The 24,805-nt window shown below is 39.8% G+C and overlaps 2 protein-coding genes across 3 annotated transcripts in view; one reads left to right on the plus strand and one right to left on the minus strand.

Moving 5' to 3' along the window:
• Window positions 1-24,805, minus strand: part of LOC138850937 (alpha-aminoadipic semialdehyde synthase, mitochondrial-like) — a 218,327-nt gene that overhangs the window by 100,961 nt on the left and 92,561 nt on the right. The gene's annotated exons all lie outside the window — the stretch shown is intronic.
• On the plus strand, window positions 1,802-20,485 carry LOC128702931 (26S proteasome regulatory subunit 6B). The gene is made up of 4 exons (XM_070102499.1): window positions 1,802-1,916; window positions 9,152-9,343; window positions 13,545-14,228; window positions 19,818-20,485. Exons 1-4 carry the CDS (start codon window positions 1,881-1,883, stop codon window positions 20,154-20,156), a joined length of 1,251 nt encoding a protein of 416 aa, XP_069958600.1. The 5' UTR covers window positions 1,802-1,880; the 3' UTR covers window positions 20,157-20,485.

Here is a 24,805-nt window from a genome sequence, read left to right on the forward strand (position 1 = left end):
GGTGGATCAGCGCCTGATCAACCAGGCTGTTGCTGCTGGCTGCACGCAAACCAACGTACGAGCCACAGCCCGGCTGATCAGGAACTGACTTTAGGTGCTTGTCCAGTGCCAGCTTGAAGACTGCCAGGGGTCTGTTGGTAATCCCCCTTATGTGTGCTGGGAGGCAGTTGAACAGTCTCGGGCCCCTGACACTTATTGTATGGTCTCTTAACGTGCTAGTGACACCCCTGCTTTTCATTGGGGGGATGGTGCATCGTCTGCCAAGTCTTTTGCTTTCGTAGTGAGTAGGCTTCTTCAGTCGAATACAGAAAGTAGGCAGGAACAGTAGAGATGTGAAGACGATGTAATCAGTCCATCACCCTTAAAGTCGTAGAATTTGAGGTTGTCAGTCCCTCGGCCTGGAGAAGTTCAGTTCCATAGTCAGATAGTTCCTGACTATGGAACTGAACTTCTCCAGGCCGAGGGACTGACAACCTCAAATTCTACGACTTAAGGGTGATGGACTGATTACATCGTCTTCACATCTCTACTGTTCCTGCCTACTTTCTGTATTCGACTGAAGAAGCCTACTGTGTAGGCGAAACGTTTCGGAATAAAGTTGTCTAACTGTTGCATATGTGTCTTACCTAACAGTAAGTTTGCTGATGATACAAAGATAGGCCGTATAATTCACTCTGAGGAGGATATCAATGAACTCCAGGACGATTTGAACAAATTAATGTCTTGGTCTGAAAAGTGGCAGATGAAGTTTAATGTGGATAAGTGTAAGGTACTTGCCCTTGGTAATGAAAATAACCCTCGAAGCTATAATCTAGGTGAAGTAGAGCTTGGTCATACAGAATGTGAAAAAGACTTGGGAGTCATGGTAAGCAGAAATCTAAAGCCAAGACAGCAGTGCCTTAGTGTGCGCAACAAGGCCAACAGATTACTTGGATTCATCTCAAGAAGTATAAGTAACAGAAGTCCAAAAGTTATTTTACAGCTCTATACATCACTAGTGAGGCCTCATTTAGATTATGCTGCTCAGTTTTGGTCCCCTTACTACAGGATGGACATAGACTCATTAGAGAATATACAGAGAAGAATGACTAAAATGATTTACTGTGTAAGGAACCTCCCGTATGAAGATAGCCTTAAATCTCCACTCTCTGGAGAGGCGTAGAATGAGGGGAGATATCATTGAAGTGTATAAGTGGATGACGGGCATAAACAAGGGAGACATTAACAAAGTACTGAGGGTGTCGAACCAGGTAAGAACCAGGAATAATGGATTTAAGTTGGATAAATTTAGATTTAGAAAGGACATAAGTAAGTACTGGTTTTCTAACAGAGTTGTAGTTAGTTTAATATGTTTATTATGCACCCCATACCCATCCTGTGGGCGGTAGTCAAAAGATTACAGAGGTACATAATTGGTCCAGGGACTGGACTCCAAAGTTTTGATAGCTGAGCAAGTTACAGAGGTAATGAACTCACAATTTACAAAGGTAATGAACTCACAATTTACAAAGGTAATGAACTCACAATTTACAGAGGTAATGAACTCCAGGTAAGTCTGGTCACAATCATGACAAGTTACAAAGGTATTTACAGATTACAGAGGTACGTAATGGGTCCAGGGACTGGGCCCCCAAAGTTGTGATGGCTGAACTAGGTACAAAGGTAATGAGCTCACAAGTTACAAAGGTAATGAATTCTGTAGAATGGGCCAGTAGGCCTTCTGCAGTGTTCCTACATTCTTATGTTCTTATGTTAATTGATACGTATAAGGTCGAGCAACTGACTGAGAATCCGGATGAATCCGCAATACACGAACGACACATCTGTGTTCATGATGGAAGTCGAGGGTCTGCGGGAGAAGCCCAGGGTGACACACAAACATGGAAGAGATAGGCATTACTGTTGCCACCGAAAAGGTTTATTTCTGAGTTTTTCGAGTGCTTTTGATATGATTTAGACTTATTAGTGGTAGTGTGTTGCGTGTTGACCTTATTTGTTGTGATTATGTAGTGGTTTGTTCTATTTTAATGGTGTTCAACAGTAGGGTAAAGTGACGTTGAATCCAGGTGGTAAACCTAGTCTTGTTTATGTATTGACGAAGCAAACTTCAGTATTTTATATATATATATATATATATATATATATATATATATATATATATATATATATATATATATATATATATATATATTTATATATATTTATATTTATATTTATATTTATTTATATTTATATTTATTTATATTTATTCAGTAGACAGTTAAATTGAAATTGAGTTAGCGTATTGAATGCTTTTGTAATTTATTTTACTTCTATTGGTAAAACTAGTAATGCACGTACGTGTCTTGAATTGTTGACTATTTTTTTAATTAATTATCTTAATATATGAATTAATCAGCTCACACACTGAGGGACCGGAGTTCGATCCCTGGACGAGTAGAAACGTTGGACGTATTTCCTTACACCTGCTGACTGTTGACCTGAGAGTATAACTGTAGGTACTTGGGGTTTAGTCGACTGGTGTGGGTTGCATCCAGGGGACAGAATTGAAGGGCCCCAATGGAAATAAGCCAGACAATCTGGTTTAGTAAGTAAGTTTATTTAGGTGTGGGCCGGTGGTCTGGTGGCTAAAGCTCCCGCTTCACACACGGAGGGCCCGGGTTCGATTCCCGGCGGGTGGAAATTCCGACACGTTTCCTTACACCTATTGTCCTGTTCACCTAGCAGCAAATAGGTACCTGGGTGTTAGTCGACTGGTGTGGGTCGCATCCTGGGGGACAAGATTAAGGACCCCAATGGAAATAAGTTAGACAGTCCTCGATGACTCACTGACTTTCTTGGGTTATCCTGGGTGGCTAACCCTCCGGGGTTAAAAATCCGAAAGAAATCTTATCTTATCTTATCTTATCTAGGTATACACAAATACAGTTATAGATTATCATACATAGCAGCATATGTGTAAAGTACCTAGGATAACCCAAAAAAGTCAGACAGAGCGACTTATTTCCATTGGGGTCCTTTACTTATTTCCATGACATGGTTGTGTTGGATTATACAGGGTTACTAGCACTCTGGGTTAGTAATCTGATTAAAATCTTGTGAAATGCTAATAATTGACCAAAACTACCTGATTAAACCCATGTGATTACAACTTGTCTAAATGCTGTCTATTCCATGGGAAAATGAGTTATTACTTATGCAGATTGTTTCCTTACAGTATCATGCAGAATAATAGTTGATCATACCTCTCTCTCTCTCTACCTATAGTTTATTATATAAATTCTCCAGTATTAATGGGTTGTGCAATAAAGACAATTATATTATGTTAGTACAAAACTTACAGTAATCCAGCTTAACATATCCTAACTTAGACCAGGAGTTGAAAACTTTACAGTAGTTATGGCATGTACTTTACTCATTTGGAAGCCATTTCATTCAGGAAGTGAGTAATTGCCCAACAGGTGAGTAGCAAATTATTTTTTAGAGAGTCTCGACTTGGCATTGAGGTAGGGACAACAAGGTTCAGCATCTATTTACAATTTGGCATACATCTGATGGTCAAATAACCCTGTCTTTCCCTTCAGTGGGGGCCTTCATCCTGGTGAATGGCTCTTGATTCAAGGAGTTGGAGTAGCACTCCCCTTAGTTCATAAGAACATAAGGATAGTAGAACACTGCAGCAAGACTATGGCCCATACTCTAGGCATGTCCTTGTCCCCAACTCTTCTCACATGTACTGCATTGTTTGTTCATTCTGTATTTAAAGCTACCCAAGGTTTTATCTTCATTTACTATTTAGCATGTTCCCTTCATTCACAGTTATTTCCAAACAGTACTTTCCTATATCCTTTCTAAATTATTTTTTTCAAGTTGAATCCATTGTTTTGAGTTTTTTTTTTTACCTGGTTTGATGCTCTCAGTACCCTGTTAATTTTTTCTTTATTTATAACTACCTGCTAAATGAGATTACCTTTCATTCCCCAGGGCACTATATGACCCCTTTTGGTGTAGTGCTTCATGTTTTTTTTCTTTTAACATGTCAACCATCTCTCACTGAGGCAGAGTGACCTGAAGAAGAAGAGGAAACACTTTCACCTTAAGCTGCTTGATCACTGTCTTGTCATAGGCATGCCAATACTACATTTGAGATGTCTCTTCAAACCACAAAATCCCCACCCCTTCTTTAGAGTGCAGGCACTATACTTTCTCACCTCCAGGACTCAAGCTCGGCTGACTGGCTTCCCTGAATCCCTTCATAAGTGTTGCCTTGCTCACACTCCAACACCATGTCAACTCATAAAAAATCCACTTGCCTCCACACACTCCTGTCTAACATGCTCACACATGCCTGTTAAGATAAGAGAGATAAGATTTCGTTCGGATTTTTAACCCCAGAGGGTTAGCCACTCAGGATAACCCAAGAAAGTCAGTGTGTCATCGAGGACTGTCTAACTTATTTCCATTGGGGTCCTCAATCTTGTCCCCCAAGATACGACCCACACCAGGCGGCTAACACCCAGGTACCTATTTGCTGCTAGGTGAACAGGACAACAGGTGTAAGGAAACGCATCAAAAATGTTTCCACTCACCGGGAATTGAACCCGGGCCCTCTGTGTGTGAAGCGAGAGCTTTAGCCACCAGGCCACCAATCCCCAAGCCCATTTACCATGAATATAATTATTTATTATTTTATTATCACACCGGCCGATTCCCACCAAGGCAGGGTGGCCCGAAAAAGAAAAACTTTCACCATCATTCACTCCATCACTGTCTTGCCAGAAGGGTGCTTTACACTACAGTTTTTAAACTGCAACATTAACACCCCTCCTTCAGAGTGCAGGCACTGTACTTCCCATCTCCAGGACTCAAGTCCGGCCTGCCGGTTTCCCTGAATCCCTTCATAAATGTTACTTTGCTCACACTCCAACAGCACGTCAAGTATTAAAAACCATTTGTCTCCATTCACTCCTATCAAACACGCTCACGCATGCCTGCTGGAAGTCCAAGCCCCTCGCACACAAAACCTCCTTTACCCCCTCCCTCCAACCCTTCCTAGGCCGACCCCTACCCCGCCTTCCTTCCACTACAGACTGATACACTCTTGAAGTCATTCTGTTTCGCTCCATTCTCTCTACATGTCCGAACCACCTCAACAACCCTTCCTCAGCCCTCTGGACAACAGTTTTGGTAATCCCGCACCTCCTCCTAACTTCCAAACTACGAATTCTCTGCATTATATTCACACCACACATTGCCCTCAGACATGACATCTCCACTGCCTCCAGCCTTCTCCTCGCTGCAACATTCATCACCCACGCTTCACACCCATATAAGAGCGTTGGTAAAACTATACTCTCATACATTCCCCTCTTTGCCTCCAAGGACAAAGTTCTTTGTCTCCACAGACTCCTAAGTGCACCACTCACTCTTTTTCCCTCATCAATTCTATGATTCACCTCATCTTTCATAGACCCATCCGCTGACACGTCCACTCCCAAATATCTGAATACGTTCACCTCCTCCATACTCTCTCCCTCCAATCTGATATTCAATCTTTCATCACCTAATCTTTTTGTTATCCTCATAACCTTACTCTTTCCTGTATTCACCTTTAATTTTCTTCTTTTGCACACCCTACCAAATTCATCCACCAATCTCTGCAACTTCTCTTCAGAATCTCCCAAGAGCACAGTGTCATCAGCAAAGAGCAGCTGTGACAACTCCCACTTTGTGTGTGATTCTTTATCTTTTAACTCCACGCCTCTTGCCAAGACCCTCGCATTTACTTCTCTTACAACCCCATCTATAAATATATTAAACAATATAATTATTATAATAATTGGAACATATTAATTTGTGAGATTAACAAGTTAAGGAAGCCTAGAGAACAAATGGATTTGTCAGTTAAAAATAAGAGAGGAGAGTTATTAAATGGAGAGTTAGAGGTATTGGGAAGATGGAGGGAATATTTTGAGGAATTGTTAAATGTTGATGAAGATAGGGAAGCTGTGATTTCGTGTATAGGGCAAGGAGGAATAACATCTTGTAGGAGTGAGGAAGAGCCAGTTGTGAGTGTGGGGGAAGTTCGTGAGGCAGTAGGTAAAATGAAAGGGGGTAAGGCAGCCGGGATTGATAGGATAAAGATAGAAATGTTAAAAGCAGATGGGGATATAGTTTTGGAGTGGTTGGTGCAATTATTTAATAAATGCCTGGAAGAGGGTAAGGTACCTAGGGATTGGCAGAGAGCATGCATAGTTCCTTTGTATAAAGGCAAAGGGGACAAAAGAGAGTGCAAAAATTATAGGGGGATAAGTCTGTTGAGTATACCTGGTAAAGTGTACGGTAGAGTTATTATTGAAAGAATTAAGAGTAAGACGGAGAATAGGATAGCAGACGAACAAGGAGGCTTTAGGAAAGGTAGGGGGTGTGTGGACCAAGTGTTTACAGTGAAAAATATAAGTGAACAGTATTTAGATAAGGCTAAAGAGGTCTTTGTGGCATTTATGGATTTGGAAAAGGTGTATGACAGGGTGGATAGGGGGGCAATGTGGCAGATGTTGCAGGTGTATGGTGTAGGAGGTAGGTTACTGAAAGCAGTGAAGAGTTTTTACGAGGATAGTGAGGCTCAAGTTAGAGTATGTAGGAAAGAGGGAAATTATTTCCCAGTAAAAGTAGGCCTTAGACGAGGATGTGTGATGTCACCGTGGTTGTTTAATATATTTATAGATGGGGTTGTAAGAGAAGCAAATGCGAGGGTCTTGGCAAGAGGCGTGGAGTTAAAAGATAAAGAATCACACATAAAGTGGGAGTTGTCACAGTTGCTCTTTGCTGATGACACTGTGCTCTTGGGAGATTCTGAAGAGAAGTTGCAGAGATTGGTGGATGAATTTGGTAGGGTATGCAAAAGAAGAAAATTGAAAGTGAATACAGGAAAGAGTAAGGTTATGAGGATAACAAAAAGATTAGGTGATGAAAGATTGGATATCAGATTGGAGGAAGAGAGTATGGAGGAGGTGAATGTATTCAGATATTTGGGAGTGGACGTGTCAGCAGATGGGTCTATGAAAGATGAGGTGAATCATAGAATTGATGAGGGGAAAAGGGTGAGTGGTGCACTTAGGAGTCTGTGGAGACAATGAACTTTGTCCTTGGAGGCAAAGAAGGGAATGTATGAGAGTATAGTTTTACCAACGCTCTTATATGGGTGTGAAGCATGGGTGATGAATGTTGCAGCGAGGAGAAGGCTGGAGGCAGTGGAGATGTCATGTCTGAGGGCAATGTGTGGTGTGAATATAATGCAGAGAATTCATAGTTTGGAAGTTAGGAGGAGGTGCGGGATTACCAAAACTGTTGTCCAGAGGGCTGAGGAAGGGTTGTTGAGGTGGTTCAGACATGTAGAGAGAATGGAGCGAAACAGAGTGACTTCAAGAGTGTATCAGTCTGTAGTGGAAGGAAGGCGGGGCAGGGGTCGGCCTAGGAAAGGTTGGAGGGAGGGGGTAAAGGAGGTTTTGTGTGCGAGGGGCTTGGACTTCCAGCAGGCATGCGTGAGCGTGTTTGATAGGAGTGAATGGAGACAAATGGTTTTTAATACTTGACGTGCTGTTGGAGTGTGAGCAAAGTAACATTTATGAAGGGGTTCAGGGAAACCGGCAGGCCGGACTTGAGTCCTGGAGATGGGAAGTACAGTGCCTGCACTCTGATGGAGGGGTGTTAATGTTGCAGTTTAAACTGTAGTGTAAAGCACCCTTCTGGCAAGACAGTGATGGAGTGAATGATGGTGAAAGTTTTTCTTTTTCGGGCCACCCTGCCTTAGTGGGAATCGGCTAGTGTGATAATAAAATAAAAAATAATTTGTAAACTAAATAATGATGGTAAGACAGACAATGATAAAAAGGATTGAAAAACAGAAAACCCTTATTTATAATGCTGCACAATATTTTTCACATGTAGTGAACTTTCTCAAGTAAAACTAGGAAATCAAAAACAAGTTCACATACAGTACAGCCTCTCCCCACTTAACGACGGAGTTCCGTTTGTAAGACCATGATGGTAAACGAATTCGTCACTAGGTGAGGAGTATACTTTAATGGGAGTGGATTTGTGTCAACCTTCTTTGATATTGTTTTAATGTCACCTCTGCACCATTTATAACAATTTTATTATACAGTGGACCCCCGGTTTACGATCACCTCCCAATGCGACCAATTATGTAAGTGTATTTATGTAAGTGCGTTTGTACATGTATGTTTGGGGGTCTGAAATGGACTAATCTAATTCACAGTATTCCTTATGGGAACAAATTCGTTCAGTACTGGCACCTGAACATACTTCTGGAATGAAATAATGTCGTAAACCGGGGGTCCACTGTATTTTTAAATGTTTAAATAGTTGTGTACTGTATATTGTAATAAACAGACTAGAGGAAATCAGTTCTGATATACATTATTTAGGTATGCATACTCGCCAGAGAGCCATTTGTAAGTCAGAGTCGTCGGTAAACGAGTACATTGCTAAGTGAGGAGAGGCTGTATATTGTTGGAAAAATGGTAGTGCATCAGGTGAACATAAGTGGCCAGTATATCAGCCATGGAAGGGCTGGTAGGCCTACTGCAATGCTTCACTACCCAGGGATGTTGATACAAGGATTGAGTTGTACAGTTGTGTTAGCCTAATGTTTGTTCCAGTAGAAAGTTAGAAGCATCTTTTGTTATGACTAGAGACACTAGCCTTTAGAAGTTTTTTTAATTTAGCCTTGCCTACATCATTCTAGGAACAAACTTCAGGTTAATACACTGTCTCCAGTGTTATAATTGCCTGTATTTGACCGAAGAAGCCTGCTGCATAGGTTAAGGATGCTACTATAAATAAACCTAAGTGTTGCACATGTCATACTCATCAATTTATAGGTATTGTATACCATTTATAATTTTAACACACTTGTACAAATTGACCCTCGTATAAACATTTCTGGGCCTACTGGCCCTTCCATGCTTGATGCACCAGATGCTTCTTCACCTTCACATTATTTATGAACAAAACATTGTGTACAGTACATCTATATATAAAAGCTTTAATGTTTTTCTGAGTGTTTTCATTACTACTTGTCAGCTGTTGTCAATTTCACATGATGAATAATCTTTTTTCCTTGAAGGTGGAGGAAACTGCAGATGTGAAAGGTCCAGTAGTTGGTGGCTTTACAATTGTGAGTGAAGAATCAGCACGTGATGATTACAACACCTACAAACGCCTTTTACAGAACTTAGAGTATCTGCGAGTTCAGGAAGATTACATTAAGGATGAACTACATAATCTGAAAAAAGAGTATAGACATGCACAAGAAGAGGTGAGTTGTGCTGTGTATTATTTTTTGGTCACTTTTAATTTGACTTTGTTTTAATTCTCCATTTTCTTTTATTTCATTTTTGCCTTTTCTTAGCATTTTGACAATGGTATAGTAATTCCCATTTCTTTTTGTCCATGTGTGAAACTGTATAAGGTAGGTAAATTTGCAGGAGTTGCAAACTTCTGTATACTTTTTTTTTTTATCCATTCAGCTTTTCCACATCAAAATACAAATCTCCAATGCTGTGTCCACAAATTTCTTTAATCTTTCTCAGTATAATTTCTTTCCATTTTTAAGTGTATTGTGTGACTACCAGTATATTGGACTAGTAGGAACATCACTAACACTTCAAAATGAATCTTCAGATTAAAGTTCAATCAGTGTTTAAATGAATCTTCAGACTAAAGTTCAATCCAGTATCTAAATGAATCTTTAGACTAAAGTTCAATCCAGTATCTATATGTTCTCACTCAATAAATTGATTTTAGTACAGTTTGTTAGTCTTTGTAGGTAGTAGGTTGGTAGACAGCAACAGCCCAGGGAGGTACTACCGTCCTGCCAAGTGAGTGTAAAATGAAAGCCTGTAATTGTTTTACATGATGGTAGGATTGCTGGTGTCTTTTGTCTGTCTCATAAATATGCAAGATTACAGGTACGTCTTGCATATAAGTATAGAAGTACTTACACTTAGGTCACACTACACATACGTGTACAAGCATATATATACACACACCCCTCTGGGTTTTCTTCTATTTTCTTTCTAATTCTTGTTCTTGTTTATTTCCTCATATCTCCATGGGGAAGTGGAACAGAATTCTTCCTCTGTAAGCCATAAATGTCGTAAGAGGCGACTAAAATGCCGTGAGCAAGGGGCTAGTAACCCCTTCTCCTGTATATATTACTAAATTTAAAAGGAGAAACTTTAGTTTTTTCTTTTGGGCCACCCCACCTCAGTGGGATACGGCTGGTACATTAAAAGAAGAAGAATGTTGGTCTTGAACTTTTTGGCTCTTACTGTTTCTTCAAATTTAAAATCTGTTTTCTGATCTAATGTTCAAGTCTTTCTGAGAGACCTCAATGACCTATTTCAAAGAACAGCTTGAGCAGTCTTCAGTAGTCTTCATGGAGAACCAGAGCTCTCACTGTACAGTATTTTTTCTTGAGATGAGCATTTCTTTCTTCTTTCAACAAACCAGCCATATCCCACCAAGGCAGGGTGGCCCAAAAAGAGAAATGAAAGTTTTTCTTTTTAAATTTAGTAATTTGTACAGGAGAAGGGGTTACTAGCCCCTTGCTCCCAGCATTTTAGTCGCCTCTTACAACACGCATGGCTTACGGAGGAAGAATTCTGTTCCACTTCCCCATGGAGATAAGAGGAAATTAACAAGAACAAGAACTAGAAAGAAAATAGAAGAAAACCCAGAGGGGTGTGTATATACATGCTCGTACATGTATGTGTAGTGTGACCTAAGTGTAAGTAGAAGTAGCAAGACGTACCTGAAATCTTGCATGTTTATGAGACAGAAAAAAAGACACCAGCAATCCTACCATCATGTAAAACAAATAGGCTTTCGTTTTGCACTCGCTTGGCAGGAGGGTAGTACCTCCCTGGGTGGTTGCTGTCTGCCAACCTACTACCTACAATGAGCATTTCTGTGTTGATCAAATTACAAGGTTTATCATTACTGTAATTGAAATTTGCATAACACTTTCTTTCTACTCTGCTAAATCATATTGCAGTTTCAGTCTGGCACAGGAATAAGCAACACTGAGGAGTACAGAGTCTGGTTCAAGTGGAGTTGGTTATTGAGCTATTCAATATTTTAATTTTAGTTTTATTTTCCATATTAGCATTTAATAAATGAGTAAGGCAGGATTGTTATGGATGCAGTAGTCAAAGAGCCATATGGGCCATAGTGTTATAACTTGGGAGCCATTATCAAACTAGACCTTACATGTGTGTTAAAGAAAAGAAGAAACTCTGACTGCATACACTATTCATGGAACTAGACCTCAAAATTTTAAAAACCTGATAACTGGCTTTGTTTTGATCCCAAGGTTGCCAGATTGAAAGGTTAATACTATACTGTACTTGGTACCTGTACTGAAGAAGCACATTGTAAAGATGTTGCAACATAGAGCTTGATCACCAGAAATTAGTGGGGATTGTTTATAAAAGTTTGTCAGCATTACGTAAATTTATTTGGATTTTAGTTCATGTACCAGTAAATAGAAAAATAAAATAGATGGGAAATATATATAGTACAGGCAAGCCCCACTTATTAACAGGTTAAGTTCTGGGCTACTGCTATTGAGCAAAAATCACTGTAAAATGAATCATAGCTTTTTCACTTTCAAATGAATATAAAAGCTTGATAACATGTTTCCACTATCACATGTATTAATTGAGTAATATAGCTAGCCATAAAAAATGCATATGCAGTACACACATTACTTACCTTAAAATATTTTCATCCTAAGGTTATATTTAATGTAGAAAGTCTGAATAAATGAAGAATGGGTTTAATTGAAACCCACTGCATTAGCAAAATGCTATAAAATGGGGCCCTCCCGTACAGTAATGCGAATGAAGACTATTATGGTCATTCTTTCAATTTGGTTAAGTGCTTGATAGGTTTAGATTTAGAATTTTTCCAGATATTTAAATGTGATGTAATTTTCATAACTGATTAATATCTTTGAACATACTGCTACGCTTTTGACTGCGAAACATAAATAAAAGCCCTGGCTCTTAAGGTTAAACAGCCTGCCTAGTCTAAGGGCATCTAAATTAATCCAAGTAAACCAACCTAGGGCCAGCTTGTACCTTAACACTAAGTGTGGAGTCAATAGTTATTAACAGGAAGGGCATAAAAACTAACATATATAAAAAATATAATATATTGTTAGTAAATTCCTAGGTAGTAGGTTGGTAGACAGCAGCCGCCCAGGTAGGTACTACCGTCCTGCCAAGTGAGTGTAAAACGAAAGCCTGTAATTGTTTTACATGATGGTAGGATTGCTGGTGTTCTTTTTTCTGTCTCATGAACATGCAAGATTTCAGGTACGTCTTGCTACTTCTACTTACACTTAGGTCACACTACACATACATGTACAAGCATATATATACACACCCCTCTGGGTTTTCTTCTATTTTCTTTCTAGTTCTTATTCTTGTTTATTTCCTCATATCTCCATAGGGAAGTGGAACAGAATTCTTCCTCCGTAAGCCATGCGTGTTGTAAGAGGCGACTAAAATGCCGGGAGCAAAGGGCTAGTAACCTCTTCTCCTGTATATATTACTAAATGTAAAAGGAGAAAAATTTGTTTTTCCTCTTGGGCCACCCCGCCTCGGTGGGTTATGGCCGGTATGTTGAAAGAAAGAAAGAAAGAAAGATAGTAAATTTACATATACAGCATGCAACCTACTCTATATACAAAATCACACACCATTACACCTTTACTCACTCATGTTAGCTAACTAGCACACTGCTACTAGTGAGTAAAACAAAATATATAAACAAGAAGGCTTTATAACAACCCCCCGTCCCTTCCCTGCCAGCTACTTAGTCTGCAGTCAAAACATTATATGTACTCTCCAAAACACAGGCAATTGCACACACTAGGGCTTTAAAGGAAAATTGTGAGAGCATAACAACAATAAAATAACTAATGGCCTATACCAAACCGTGACAACTTGTTCCAGCTGCTGCTGTTCTTATACTCGCTAATCAACACACCTTTTCTGCACCTGTATTGTCCTGGCTACTCTTGAGGACTAATACATGTCTGGTTTCAGAAGAAATCCCGTAAACTGACATTACAGCCTCTACTCACTTAACGATGGAGTTCTGTTCCTAAGACCACGTTGGTAAGCGTGAGGAACATACTATAATGGTAGTGGGTTTGTGTCAACCATCTTTGGTACTGTTTTAATGTCACCTTTGTACCATTTATGACATTTCTGGTATTTTTTTAAATGTTTATACAGTAGTGTACTGTATATTGTAATAAACAGAATAGAGGAAATCAACTCTAATATACATTATTTAGGTAGGTATACTGGTCAGAGAGCCCGTTGTAAGTCCAAGTTGTCGATAAACGAGTACGTCACTAAGTGAGGAGAGGCTGTATATATGGAGCATTTTTTATACACATAATACACTGCGTAATACATACTAATTATGCTTGTTATTTTCAGGTTAAGAGAATCCAGAGTGTACCATTAGTGATTGGTCAGTTTCTAGAAGCAGTTGATCAAAACACTGGTATTGTTGGTTCAACCACAGGTTCAAATTATTATGTAAGAATCTTGTCAACAATAGATAGAGAATTGTTAAAGCCATCAGCATCTGTAGCACTCCACAAGCATAGTAATGCTCTCGTTGATGTATTACCTCCAGAAGCAGACTCCTCTATATCTATGTTACAAGCAGATGAGAAACCGGATGTTGCTTACTCAGATATTGGAGGTTTGGATATGCAGAAGCAGGAGATCAAGGAAGCTGTAGAGCTCCCACTTACTCACTTTGACTTGTACAAACAAATTGGTATTGACCCTCCCAGGGGTGTACTGATGTTTGGGCCTCCTGGGTGTGGTAAGACCATGCTTGCTAAAGCTGTTGCACACCACACAACAGCATCTTTCATTCGTGTGGTTGGGTCAGAATTTGTACAGAAATATTTGGGTGAGGGGCCACGTATGGTGAGAGATGTTTTCCGATTAGCCCGAGAAAATGCCCCAGCTATTATCTTCATAGATGAAATAGATGCTATTGCTACAAAAAGATTTGATGCCCAGACTGGTGCTGATCGTGAGGTGCAGCGAATCTTGCTTGAATTACTTAATCAGATGGATGGTTTTGATCAGACAACCAATGTGAAGGTAAGTTATTCAGTTATTCATTATAATCACCTTTTATATCCTCAAGGGAAGGTTGCTTGATCCAGGGATGGGACTTATCCTCCCCATGAACTAAACCTGAATTCATAACTTTTCCCTACAAGTTTAGTACTTACCCTTTGAATAAAAATAAATAAAATTACCTTTCATAATAGCCATTCCATTTCTTATGCCTTGAAATTGTTTTGTAAGATTCAATACTGTACAGTGGAACCTTGACTTACGAGTTTAATCCATTCCGTGACCTAGCTCGTAACTCAATTTACTTGTACGTATATCAAATCAATTTTCCTCATTTAAATTAATTGAAAAGCCATTAATCCGTTCCTGTACTCTGGAGACAAGACAAAAACTACTTGAATATGACGCTAATATCAACTGTACGGCTTATTTATCTATCATAATTCATGTAATATGACATAATAAACAACATAATTAACACAGAAACATGATATATAGTCTAGAATGAATAAAATAGACCATAATATGGTGGCAGAGGCAGTGGCGGAAGCGTCCGCCATTCCCTGTCCAACTTTGACTTTAGTATCTTCCCATGCTCTTATTGTAAGAGAAAACAGAGTATGTGTGAGGCTAACTGCAAAAATATCATATATAAAAACATAAATCATAATACTCTACAGAATGTAAAGAAATATTAAACTGTTTATATAAAGTGTGTATGTACTTACCCGGAGCAGAGAAGATGGGGGAGGTTGAGGGTGCGGTGTATGATGTCAGTGCCCCTGTAAGCCTCCAACAACAACATTGTTTTGTTTGAGCGCTGAACTTAACTGATACAATTTGTTTTGTTTAATCGCTGAACTTAACTGATACAATTTGTTTTTAATCACTGAACTTAACTGATACAATTTGTTTTGTTTAATCACTGAACATAGCTGATTCAGCTTTAGTATCTACATATCGTAGATGTACTAAGCTGGTATTGCCTGGCTAAGTCCATGGAAATCATCCTCTCTTTCTTCTCAGCACTGTCCTTTACACTTATTTTCTTAGAACCCATGGTTAGAAAAAAGAAATTTGGCCAAATGACTGTAAAAAAAAATGCAAGCAAGCACGAGAGAACTGCTCCCACAGTGATGTAAACGTGTACTGCTTACCGAATATTTTGGCATCAGCTGTGCCAACTAGCGGCAGCATTCTGAATTACGTATGTATTATGTATTTAATTTAGGGAACTAAAGCTCTCTGATCTTGATCTAGGGAATTGGATCTGTGCTCTAGCTACCTAAATTAATAATAATAATTATTATTATTATTTATTATTTATTATTATCACACTGGCCGATTCCCACCAAGGCAGGGTGGCCCGAAAAAGAAAAACTTTCACCATCACTGTCTTGCCAGAAGGGTGCTTTACACTACAGTTTTTAAACTGCAACATTAACACCCCTCCATCAGAGTGCAGGCACTGTACTTCCCATCTCCAGGACTCAAGTCCGGCCTGCCGGTTTCCCTGAATCCCTTCATAAATGTTACTTTGCTCACACTCCAACAGCACGTCAAGTATTAAAAACCATTTGTCTCCATTCACTCCTATCAAACACGCTCACGCATGCCTGCTGGAAGTCCAAGCCCCTCGCACACAAAACCTCCTTTACCCCCTCCCTCCAACCTTTCCTAGGCCGACCCCTACCCCACCTTCCTTCCACTACAGACTGATACACTCTTGAAGTCATTCTGTTTCGCTCCATTCTCTCTACATGTCCGAACCACCTCAACAACCCTTCCTCAGCCCTGTGGACAACAGTTTTGGTAATCCCGCACCTCCTCCTAACTTCCAAACTACGAATTCTCTGCATTATATTCACACCACACATTGCCCTCAGACATGACATCTCCACTGCCTCCAGCCTTCTCCTCGCTGCAACATTCATCACCCATGCTTCACACCCATATAAGAGCGTTGGTAAAACTATACTCTCATACATTCCCCTCTTTGCCTCCAAGGACAAAGTTCTTTGTCTCCACAGACTCCTAAGTGCACCACTCACTCTTTTTCCCTCATCAATTCTATGATTCACCTCATCTTTCATAGACCCATCTGCTGACACGTCCACTCCCAAATATCTGAATACGTTCACCTCCTCCATACTCTCTCCCTCCAATCTGATACTCAATCTTTCATCACCTAATCTTTTTGTTATCCTCATAACCTTACTCTTTCCTGTATTCACCTTTAATTTTCTTCTTTTGCACACCCTACCAAATTCATCCACCAATCTCTGCAACTTCTCTTCAGAATCTCCCAAGAGCACAGTGTCATCAGCAAAGAGCAGCTGTGACAACTCCCACTTTGTGTGTGATTCTTTATCTTTTAACTCCACGCCTCTTGCCAAGACCCTCGCATTTACTTCTCTTACAACCCCATCTATAAATATATTAAACAACCACGGTGACATCACACATTCTTGTCTAAGGCCTACTTTTACTGGGAAAAAATTTCCCTCTTTCCTACATACTCTAACTTGAGCCTCACTATCCTCGTAAAAACTCTTCACTGCTTTCAGTAACCTACCTCCTACACCATACACTTGCAACATCTGCCACATTGCCCCCCTATCCACCCTGTCATACGCCTTTTCCAAATCCATAAATGCCACAAAGACCTCTTTAGCCTTATCTAAATACTGTTCACTTATATGTTTCACTGTAAACACCTGGTCCACACACCCCCTACCTTTCCTAAAGCCTCCTTGTTTATCTGCTATCCTATTTTCCGTCTTACTCTTAATTCTTTCAATTATAACTCTACCATACACTTTACCAGGTATACTCAACAGACTTATCCCCCTATAATTTTTGCACTCTCTTTTGTCCCCTTTGCCTTTATACAAAGGAACTATGCATGCTCTCTGCCAATCCCTAGGTACCTTACCCTCTTCCATACATTTATTAAATAATTGCACCAACCACTCCAAAACTATATCCCCACCTGCTTTTAACATTTCTATCTTTATCCCATCAATCCCAGCTGCCTTACCCCCTTTCATTTTACCTACTGCCTCACGAACTTCCCCCACACTCACAACTGGCTCTTCCTCACTCCTACAAGATGTTTTTCCTCCTTGCCCTATACACGAAATCACAGCTTCCCTATCTTCATCAACATTTAACAAATTCCTCAAAATATTCCCTCCATCTTCCCAATACCTCTAACTCTCCATTTAATAACTCTCCTCTCCTATTTTTAACTGACAAATCCATTTGTTCTCTAGGCTTTCTTAACTTGTTAATCTCACTCCAAAACTTTTCTGCTGAACACTCTAACACTACATTTTTAAACTTACCCCATACCTCTTCGACCCCATTGCCTATGCTCTCATTAGCCCATCTATCCTCCAATAGCTGTTTATATCTTACCCTAACTGCCTCCTCTTTTAGTTTATAAACCTTCACCTCTCTCTTCCCTGATGCTTCTATTCTCCTTGTATCCCATCTACCTTTTACTCTCAGTGTAGCTACAACTAGAAAGTGATCTGATATATCTGTGGCCCCTCTATAAACATGTACATCCTGAAGTCTACTCAACAGTCTTTTATCTACCAATACATAATCCAACAAACTACTGTCATTTCGCCCTACATCATATCTTGTATACTTATTTATTCTCTTTTTCTTAAAATATGTATTACCTATAACTAAACCCCTTTCTATACAAAGTTCAATCAAAGGGCTCCCATTATCATTTACACCTGGCACCCCAAACTTACCTACCACACCCTCTCTAAAAGTTTCTCCTACTTTAGCATTCAGGTCCCCTACCACAATTACTCTCTCACTTGGTTCAAAGGCTCCTATACATTCACTTAACATCTCCCAAAATCTCTCTCTCTCCTCTGCATTCCTCTCTTCTCCAGGTGCATACACGCTTATTATGACCCACTTCTCGCATCCAACCTTTACTTTAATCCACATAATTCTTGAATTTACACATTCATATTCTCTTTTCTCCTTCCATGACTGATCATTTAACATTACTGCTACCCTTTCCTTTGCTCTAACTCTCTCAGATACTCCAGATTTAATCCCATTTATTTCCCCCCACTGAAACTCTCCTACCCCCTTCAGCTTTGTTTCGCTTAGGGTCAGGACATCCAACTTCTTTTCATTCATAACATCAGCAATCATCTGTTTCTTGTCATCCGCACTACATCCACGCACATTTAAGCATCCCAGTTTTATAAAGTTTTTCTTCTTCTTTTTTAGTAAATGTCTACAGAAGGGGTTACTAGCCCATTGCTCCCGGCATTTTAGTCGCCTCATACGACACGCATGGCTTACGGAGGAAAGATTCTTTTCCACTTCCCCATGGACAATAGAAGAAATAAAGAAGAACAAGAGCTATTTAGAAAAAGGAGAAAAACCTAGATGTATGTATATATATATGCATGTGTGTGTCTGTGAAGTGTGACCAAAGTGTAAGTAGGAGTAGCAAGATATCCCTGTTATCTAGCATGTTTATGAGACAGAAAAAGAAACCAGCAATCCTACCATCATGCAAAACAGTTACAGGTTTTTGTTTCACAGTCATCTGGCAGGATGGTAGTACTTCCCTGGGTGGTTGCTGTCTACCAACCTACTACCTATATTATTATTATTATTATTATTGTTATTATTATTATTATAATAAATGCTGCCAATTCAGTGCACTGTTTACTTCACTGTGGGAGCAGTTCTCTCATGCTTTGCTTACAGTTTTGACAGTCATTTGGCCAAATTTCGTTTTTCTAAGCATGGGTCCTAAGAAAGTAAGTGTAAAGGACAGTGTTGAGAAAAAAAGAGGATTTACATGGAATTAAAGCATGAACTCATAGACAAACAAGTGAGGTGTCTAGGTTTTGGGTTGAGGGGGTTAGCAGGGGGAACTTGCTCATAACTCAAATGTTGGCTCGTAACTCAGAACAAAAAAATCGACCCAGGGAGGGCTCGTATCTCAAAAAACTCGTATGTTGGGACACTCGTAAGTCAAGGTTCCATTGTATTTTCAAATTATGTAACAGGAAAAATGTCTGATATAAATTTGCATCTAAATGTTTTCTAAATCTCACGAAAGTGGTAGCATGTAATATTCTATTTTTATTCTATAATCTAGAAGCCTGTATTCTTTAAGAAATATGAGATATGCCTCCTAAAGGATGAAGAGGGTATGTTGTAAGGTCTGGCCATGAGCCATCTTTGCAGAACATATACTGCATTTAGAATTGAAGGCAGTTGCAAAGATTTGGATAAATATATTGAAGGCAGTTGCAAAGATTCAGATACATTGTAAAATGTATTATAACAGTCATCTGAATTTTGCTGTTAGTGTGACATATGTTCATTTACTGTTTAGGTTAATTTGTTTTGAAACTACTGGTAAGTACTGTTTGTTTGTTGAAAGATTATTTATACTACATGACAAGGTATGCAAATTATAATATGTAGTCATTGGTATGATCATAGGGTAATACGTATTGTCATAGTCTAAATAGAACTCATACATTATTTACTCGTTTCTTTGTATAATTATACAGTAAATAAATTTAATTTTAAAAAATTCTCATTATTCAGGTGATAATGGCTACCAACCGTGCAGATACTCTGGATCCTGCTCTTTTGCGTCCTGGTCGTCTGGATCGTAAGATTGAATTCCCATTACCGGATCGACGACAAAAACGTTTAATATTCTCGACTATTACTGGAAGAATGAACTTAAGTGATGACCTCGATTTAGAAGATTATGTAGCTCGTCCTGATCGTATATCTGGAGCTGATATTAATGCCATTTGCCAAGAGGCTGGTATGCATGCTGTACGAGAAAATAGATATATTGTGTTGGCAAAGGACTTTGAGAAGGCTTACAAAAATAACGTGAAGAAGGATGAGTCTGATCATGAATTTTATAAGTAATATTTATATTGGTAGGTTATATAACAAGAGTGACAAAATTAGCTGTTCAAATGCAGTGTAATAGTTTCATATTTTTTTTAAGTTCAGAATGGAAGGCAAGTATTGATTATTTAGTTTTAAAAGTCGTAACCCATTGTGTCATCACTTGATAATTTATTGGTCCATGAATAGATTTAAACATAGGGGATGAAACTTATTATGCTGCCATACTTTAATATAAAGCATTGTAACTTCTGCTAATCTCTGTTTCACAAACATCAGAAGTCTACGTCTTGTAGAATTACTGGTATGCAGTTTATAATAAAATTATATAATTTATCAAAACTGTTTTCTAAAGTTTGTTTTTTCCATCCTATTTAAATACTTCCTGGAGTTGGGAACTACAGTGCCTTCACTCTAGAGGAGGGTGCGGATGCTACAGTTAGGAAGGCCCTCTGAGTTGTGATATACGTTTACCTTTGATATACCTTTAATGAGTTTTGAGAGTTTCTACTCCTGGAGCCCAGCCATGGGCCAGGCTTGTCTGGTACTAGCCTGGTCACTCCAGCTGTTGCTGCTGGAGACCTGCCACCCCCACATATCCATCACAGCCTGGATGATCTGGCACCTGAAGATACTTGTCTGGTTTTCTCTTGAAGATATCTACACTTGATGTCAGCATGCTTCTAGGAATACAGCAGTTAAGTGAATGACAGTGAATGTGTTTACTCTTTTGAATCGTCATTCCTCAGTAGAGATGGAGGTTGTTAAAGCTCTTACAGAAGATTGATTTGGTTAGTGTTCAGGAACTAGCCCAAAACTAATTAATATAATTTTTTTTATTTTAGCATGATACATGTTTGTACAAAGAAGTATAACAATTCAGTGTACATGCCAAAAGCCCCTTTATATGCAGAGCATTTTGGGCAAACTTAAGATTAACTCTTTCAGTGTCGAGACCCCCGATCCTCAACTCTGTCGAAAAATTAAAAAAAAAAAAAAAATCGTATGAAATGATGGAGAATCTTCTCCCGATGGTAATGACACCACAAGTACGAAATTTGATGGAAAACTTGCAAAATTACGCTCTCGAGAAGTTGGCGCTGTCGGCGATATTTATGCATCGGCGATGTTGCCCACTTTGAGCCCTATTTTAGGCCAATTCCATTGTTCCAGTCAACTAAAATCATAACTATTTTGCTAGAACTCCATTTGTTCTATCAACTGAGTACAAGAAACTGCCCATTTACCAATTTCAACTGCCCAATAAAGTGGTCAGAAATTGGCAATTTGGCCAATTTCACACAAATTTCAAAAGATGCCAGTTTCAAAACAAGGTTCAGAATAAACAAGGCAGACATTCCTGGCACTAAACTAACATTTTCTCTTCATTAGTCATGTCTCCAGGCCCCTCTTATATTACTCTTGCTTTCCATTTTGAGTTTTTATTCTCACAAAAAATAGAAGATTTACTGTTATGCAGACTACTGCATTATTATTATAACTATATAAGTAATGTCAACCCATTCATGACTGTGTATTAGACTAGCCAGTGAGACACGTATTAGACAGTGACGTCATTTGTTTACTCTTGAACATCAGCAAAAATCATCTCTGCTATTTTGAGCACAATTTCGAGGTACTTTTCATTGTGAAACCAATCAAAATCATCTCCATTTCTGTAATATATCTTCCATTCTATCAAATGAGACCAAAAAAAGGAGAACACAACCATAAATACCATACAAAAATACACCGCATAGTTGCCGTTTTAAACCAAAAACACTGAGTTTTTTTTTCTCATGCAGTGTGTGCTGCAGGATTTTCTTAATGCGCACACTGACCACACAAACCCATTCTTTCATAAGTAGGCCAACCAGCTTTCTTCCACCATATTTGAAGGTGCTAGAATTTTGGCGTAGTACTACGGTGTGATGTAGTTCAGCTGGGCTTGTGAGGTCTCTGAGAAGACCTAATTATATGGTCACACCTTACCTTGGCAAACGTCTGTCAGCCACGCCTTTTCGGCTTAAAACTCAGGTCTTTTGTTCTGGACGGCGTCAGGTCAAAACACGTGGTGCACACCCCATTGTGGGGGGTACTCTCGGGACAATATAAGCCCAAGGAACAGCTGAGCCGAGGAGATTCATGCGGAGCTCTGGCCTGGGTGCACAGCTCTGAGCAAAGAGACTTCAAGCGGAGCAGCTGCTGGGGTGCAGGGCTCGGGAGAAGGCCGCTGAAGTCTCTGGAGGAGACATTGGGCAGAGTACTGGCTTGAAGCAGTACTCATGCTGTATAGGTCTTGGGACCTGTGGTAAACTGTCCTCTGAACTATATTGTAAGTTACATTCTGTTTCGCCAAGCTAATTGTATTCCCGGTCTCACTGCTTATGTGTACCACCCCATTTATCTAAACCACAATAATGTTCTCCTGTTCCCAAATATATTATTGTACACGGACTTAATAATAAACTGTGTTTGAGTAGAATAGTAATATTCACTGTCCCCATTATTTATTCTTTTATTTTTTTATTTCAAGTAGTGAGAGGGTGAGTAGTGTGGTGAGTAGAGTAATGAGAGGTGAAGGTGTAGTCACCAGTGACCTCACATTACCTACCAACCTCCGCACTCATCCCTCCTACTGCCTCACCTGTCCCCTACCTACTGACTCCCTCCTCTTACTCCCATATTCCCCTAATCATTACTCCCCATACATGACAACGGGACCAACACTGAAAGGGTTAATAAGGCAATATCAGTGTAATAATTGTACATGTGATCATTGGGTGAGTTACAGTGATTACAAGAAAATTTAATATTCTATTAGTTCATGCTATATCGCTTTAGTAAATTTGGTAGAGAAGAATTACACATTTGATTGTTAGCCTAAGGTAGACACAATGTAATGATTAACATTACATTTGAGAGGATTGCAGATATTGTTTTACCTAGGTTCATGATATTGAGTAAATGCATATACAGTGGACCCCCGCATACCGATTTTAATCCGTGCAAGAGGGGTCATTATTATGCGAAATAATCGGTATGCGAATGAATTTTCCCCATAAGAAATAATGGAAATCAAATTAATCCGTGCAAGACACCCAAAAGTATGAAAAAAAAAAATTTACCACATGAAATATACATTTTCCTACACACAAAGAGAAGGATACATGCACAACAGTAGAGTAGTACATGCACAGTATATATTGTGCATGTACTAGTCTACTAAATGAAGAATAAATGACACTTACCTTTATTGAAGATGCAGCAATGACTGATGAGACACTGTGTCCTGGGAGTGCCTTTTCCTCCTGAGTACTGTAGGTCCTGTTTGGCATTTTCTTCCAGAACAGGCCTTATCACACTGTGTATGCCACTACGATTCTTAAATCTCTCAAACCAACCTTTGCTGGCTTTAAATTCACCAATATGAGCACTAGTTCCAGGCATTTTTCCCTGTTCACCTGGGTGTTAGTCGACTTGTGTGGGTTGCATCCTGGGAGACAAGATTAAGGACCCCGATGGAAATAAGTTAGACAGTCTTCGATGACACTGACTTTTTTGGGTTATCCTGGGTGGCAAATCCTCTGGGGTTAATTGTTTCTTGGTATTCTCAATAAGCCACACCAACAACGGTGCTACAGCAGCAGCAGCAGCTGACGGTGGTACAGCAGCAACAGACGATGCTACAGCAGCAACAGACGATGCTACAGCAGCAGCAGACGATGCTACAGCAGCAGCAGACGATGCTACAGCAGCAGCAGCAGCTGACGGTGGTACAGCAGCAACAGACAATGCTACAGCAGCAGCAGACGATGCTACAGCAGCAGCAGACGATGCTGCAGCAGCAGCAGCAGCAGCTGACGGTGGTACAGCAGCAACAGACGATGCTACAGCAGCAGCAGACAATGCTACAGCAGCAGCAGACGATGCTACAGCAGCAGCAGCAGCTGACGGTGGTACAGCAGCAACAGACGATGCTACAGCAGCAGCAGACGATGCTACAGCAGCAACAGACAATGTTACAGCAGCAGCAGACGATGCTACAGCAGCAGCAGCAGCTGACGGTGGTACAGCAGCAACAGACGATGCTACAGCAGCAACAGACGATGTTACAGCAGCAGCAGACGATGCTACAGCAGCAGCAGCAGCTGACAGTGCAGCAGCAGCAGCAGCTGTACCACCAATAGTAGCGATGGTTGATTGGGGTTTATTATACAACCTGGCCAGCTCGGAGACACGCACTCCACTTTCATACTTATCAATGATCTTTTTCTTCATCTCTATTGTAATTCTCACCCTTATTGCTGTAGGGTTGGCACTAGAAGCTTTCTTGGGGCCCATGGTCACTTATTTTCCAGAAAAAGCACCGAAAACACTGTAATAATACGAAATATTCCGATTGTATGCTTGGATGTTACCGTGGAGGCTGGCTGGTAAACAATGCCACCGGCGGAACATGTGAGCGTGGCTCAGGCCGCACATTGGACGCGTCTCGGACGAAAATCGGTGAGCGGGTTTTTAAGCGGTATGCGAGGCAAAATTTTTGTGATTAAAGCAAGCGGTATGCGGATTAATCGTTATGTGATGCCATCGGTATGCGGGGGTCCACTGTACATGTATAGTTTTTACACATTTATTTATGATGGGCTTGGATAGGTTAAGGA

This window comes from Cherax quadricarinatus, chromosome 82 (genome assembly GCF_038502225.1).
Source record: "Cherax quadricarinatus isolate ZL_2023a chromosome 82, ASM3850222v1, whole genome shotgun sequence".
In the NCBI taxonomy this organism is placed as follows: domain Eukaryota; kingdom Metazoa; phylum Arthropoda; class Malacostraca; order Decapoda; family Parastacidae; genus Cherax; species Cherax quadricarinatus.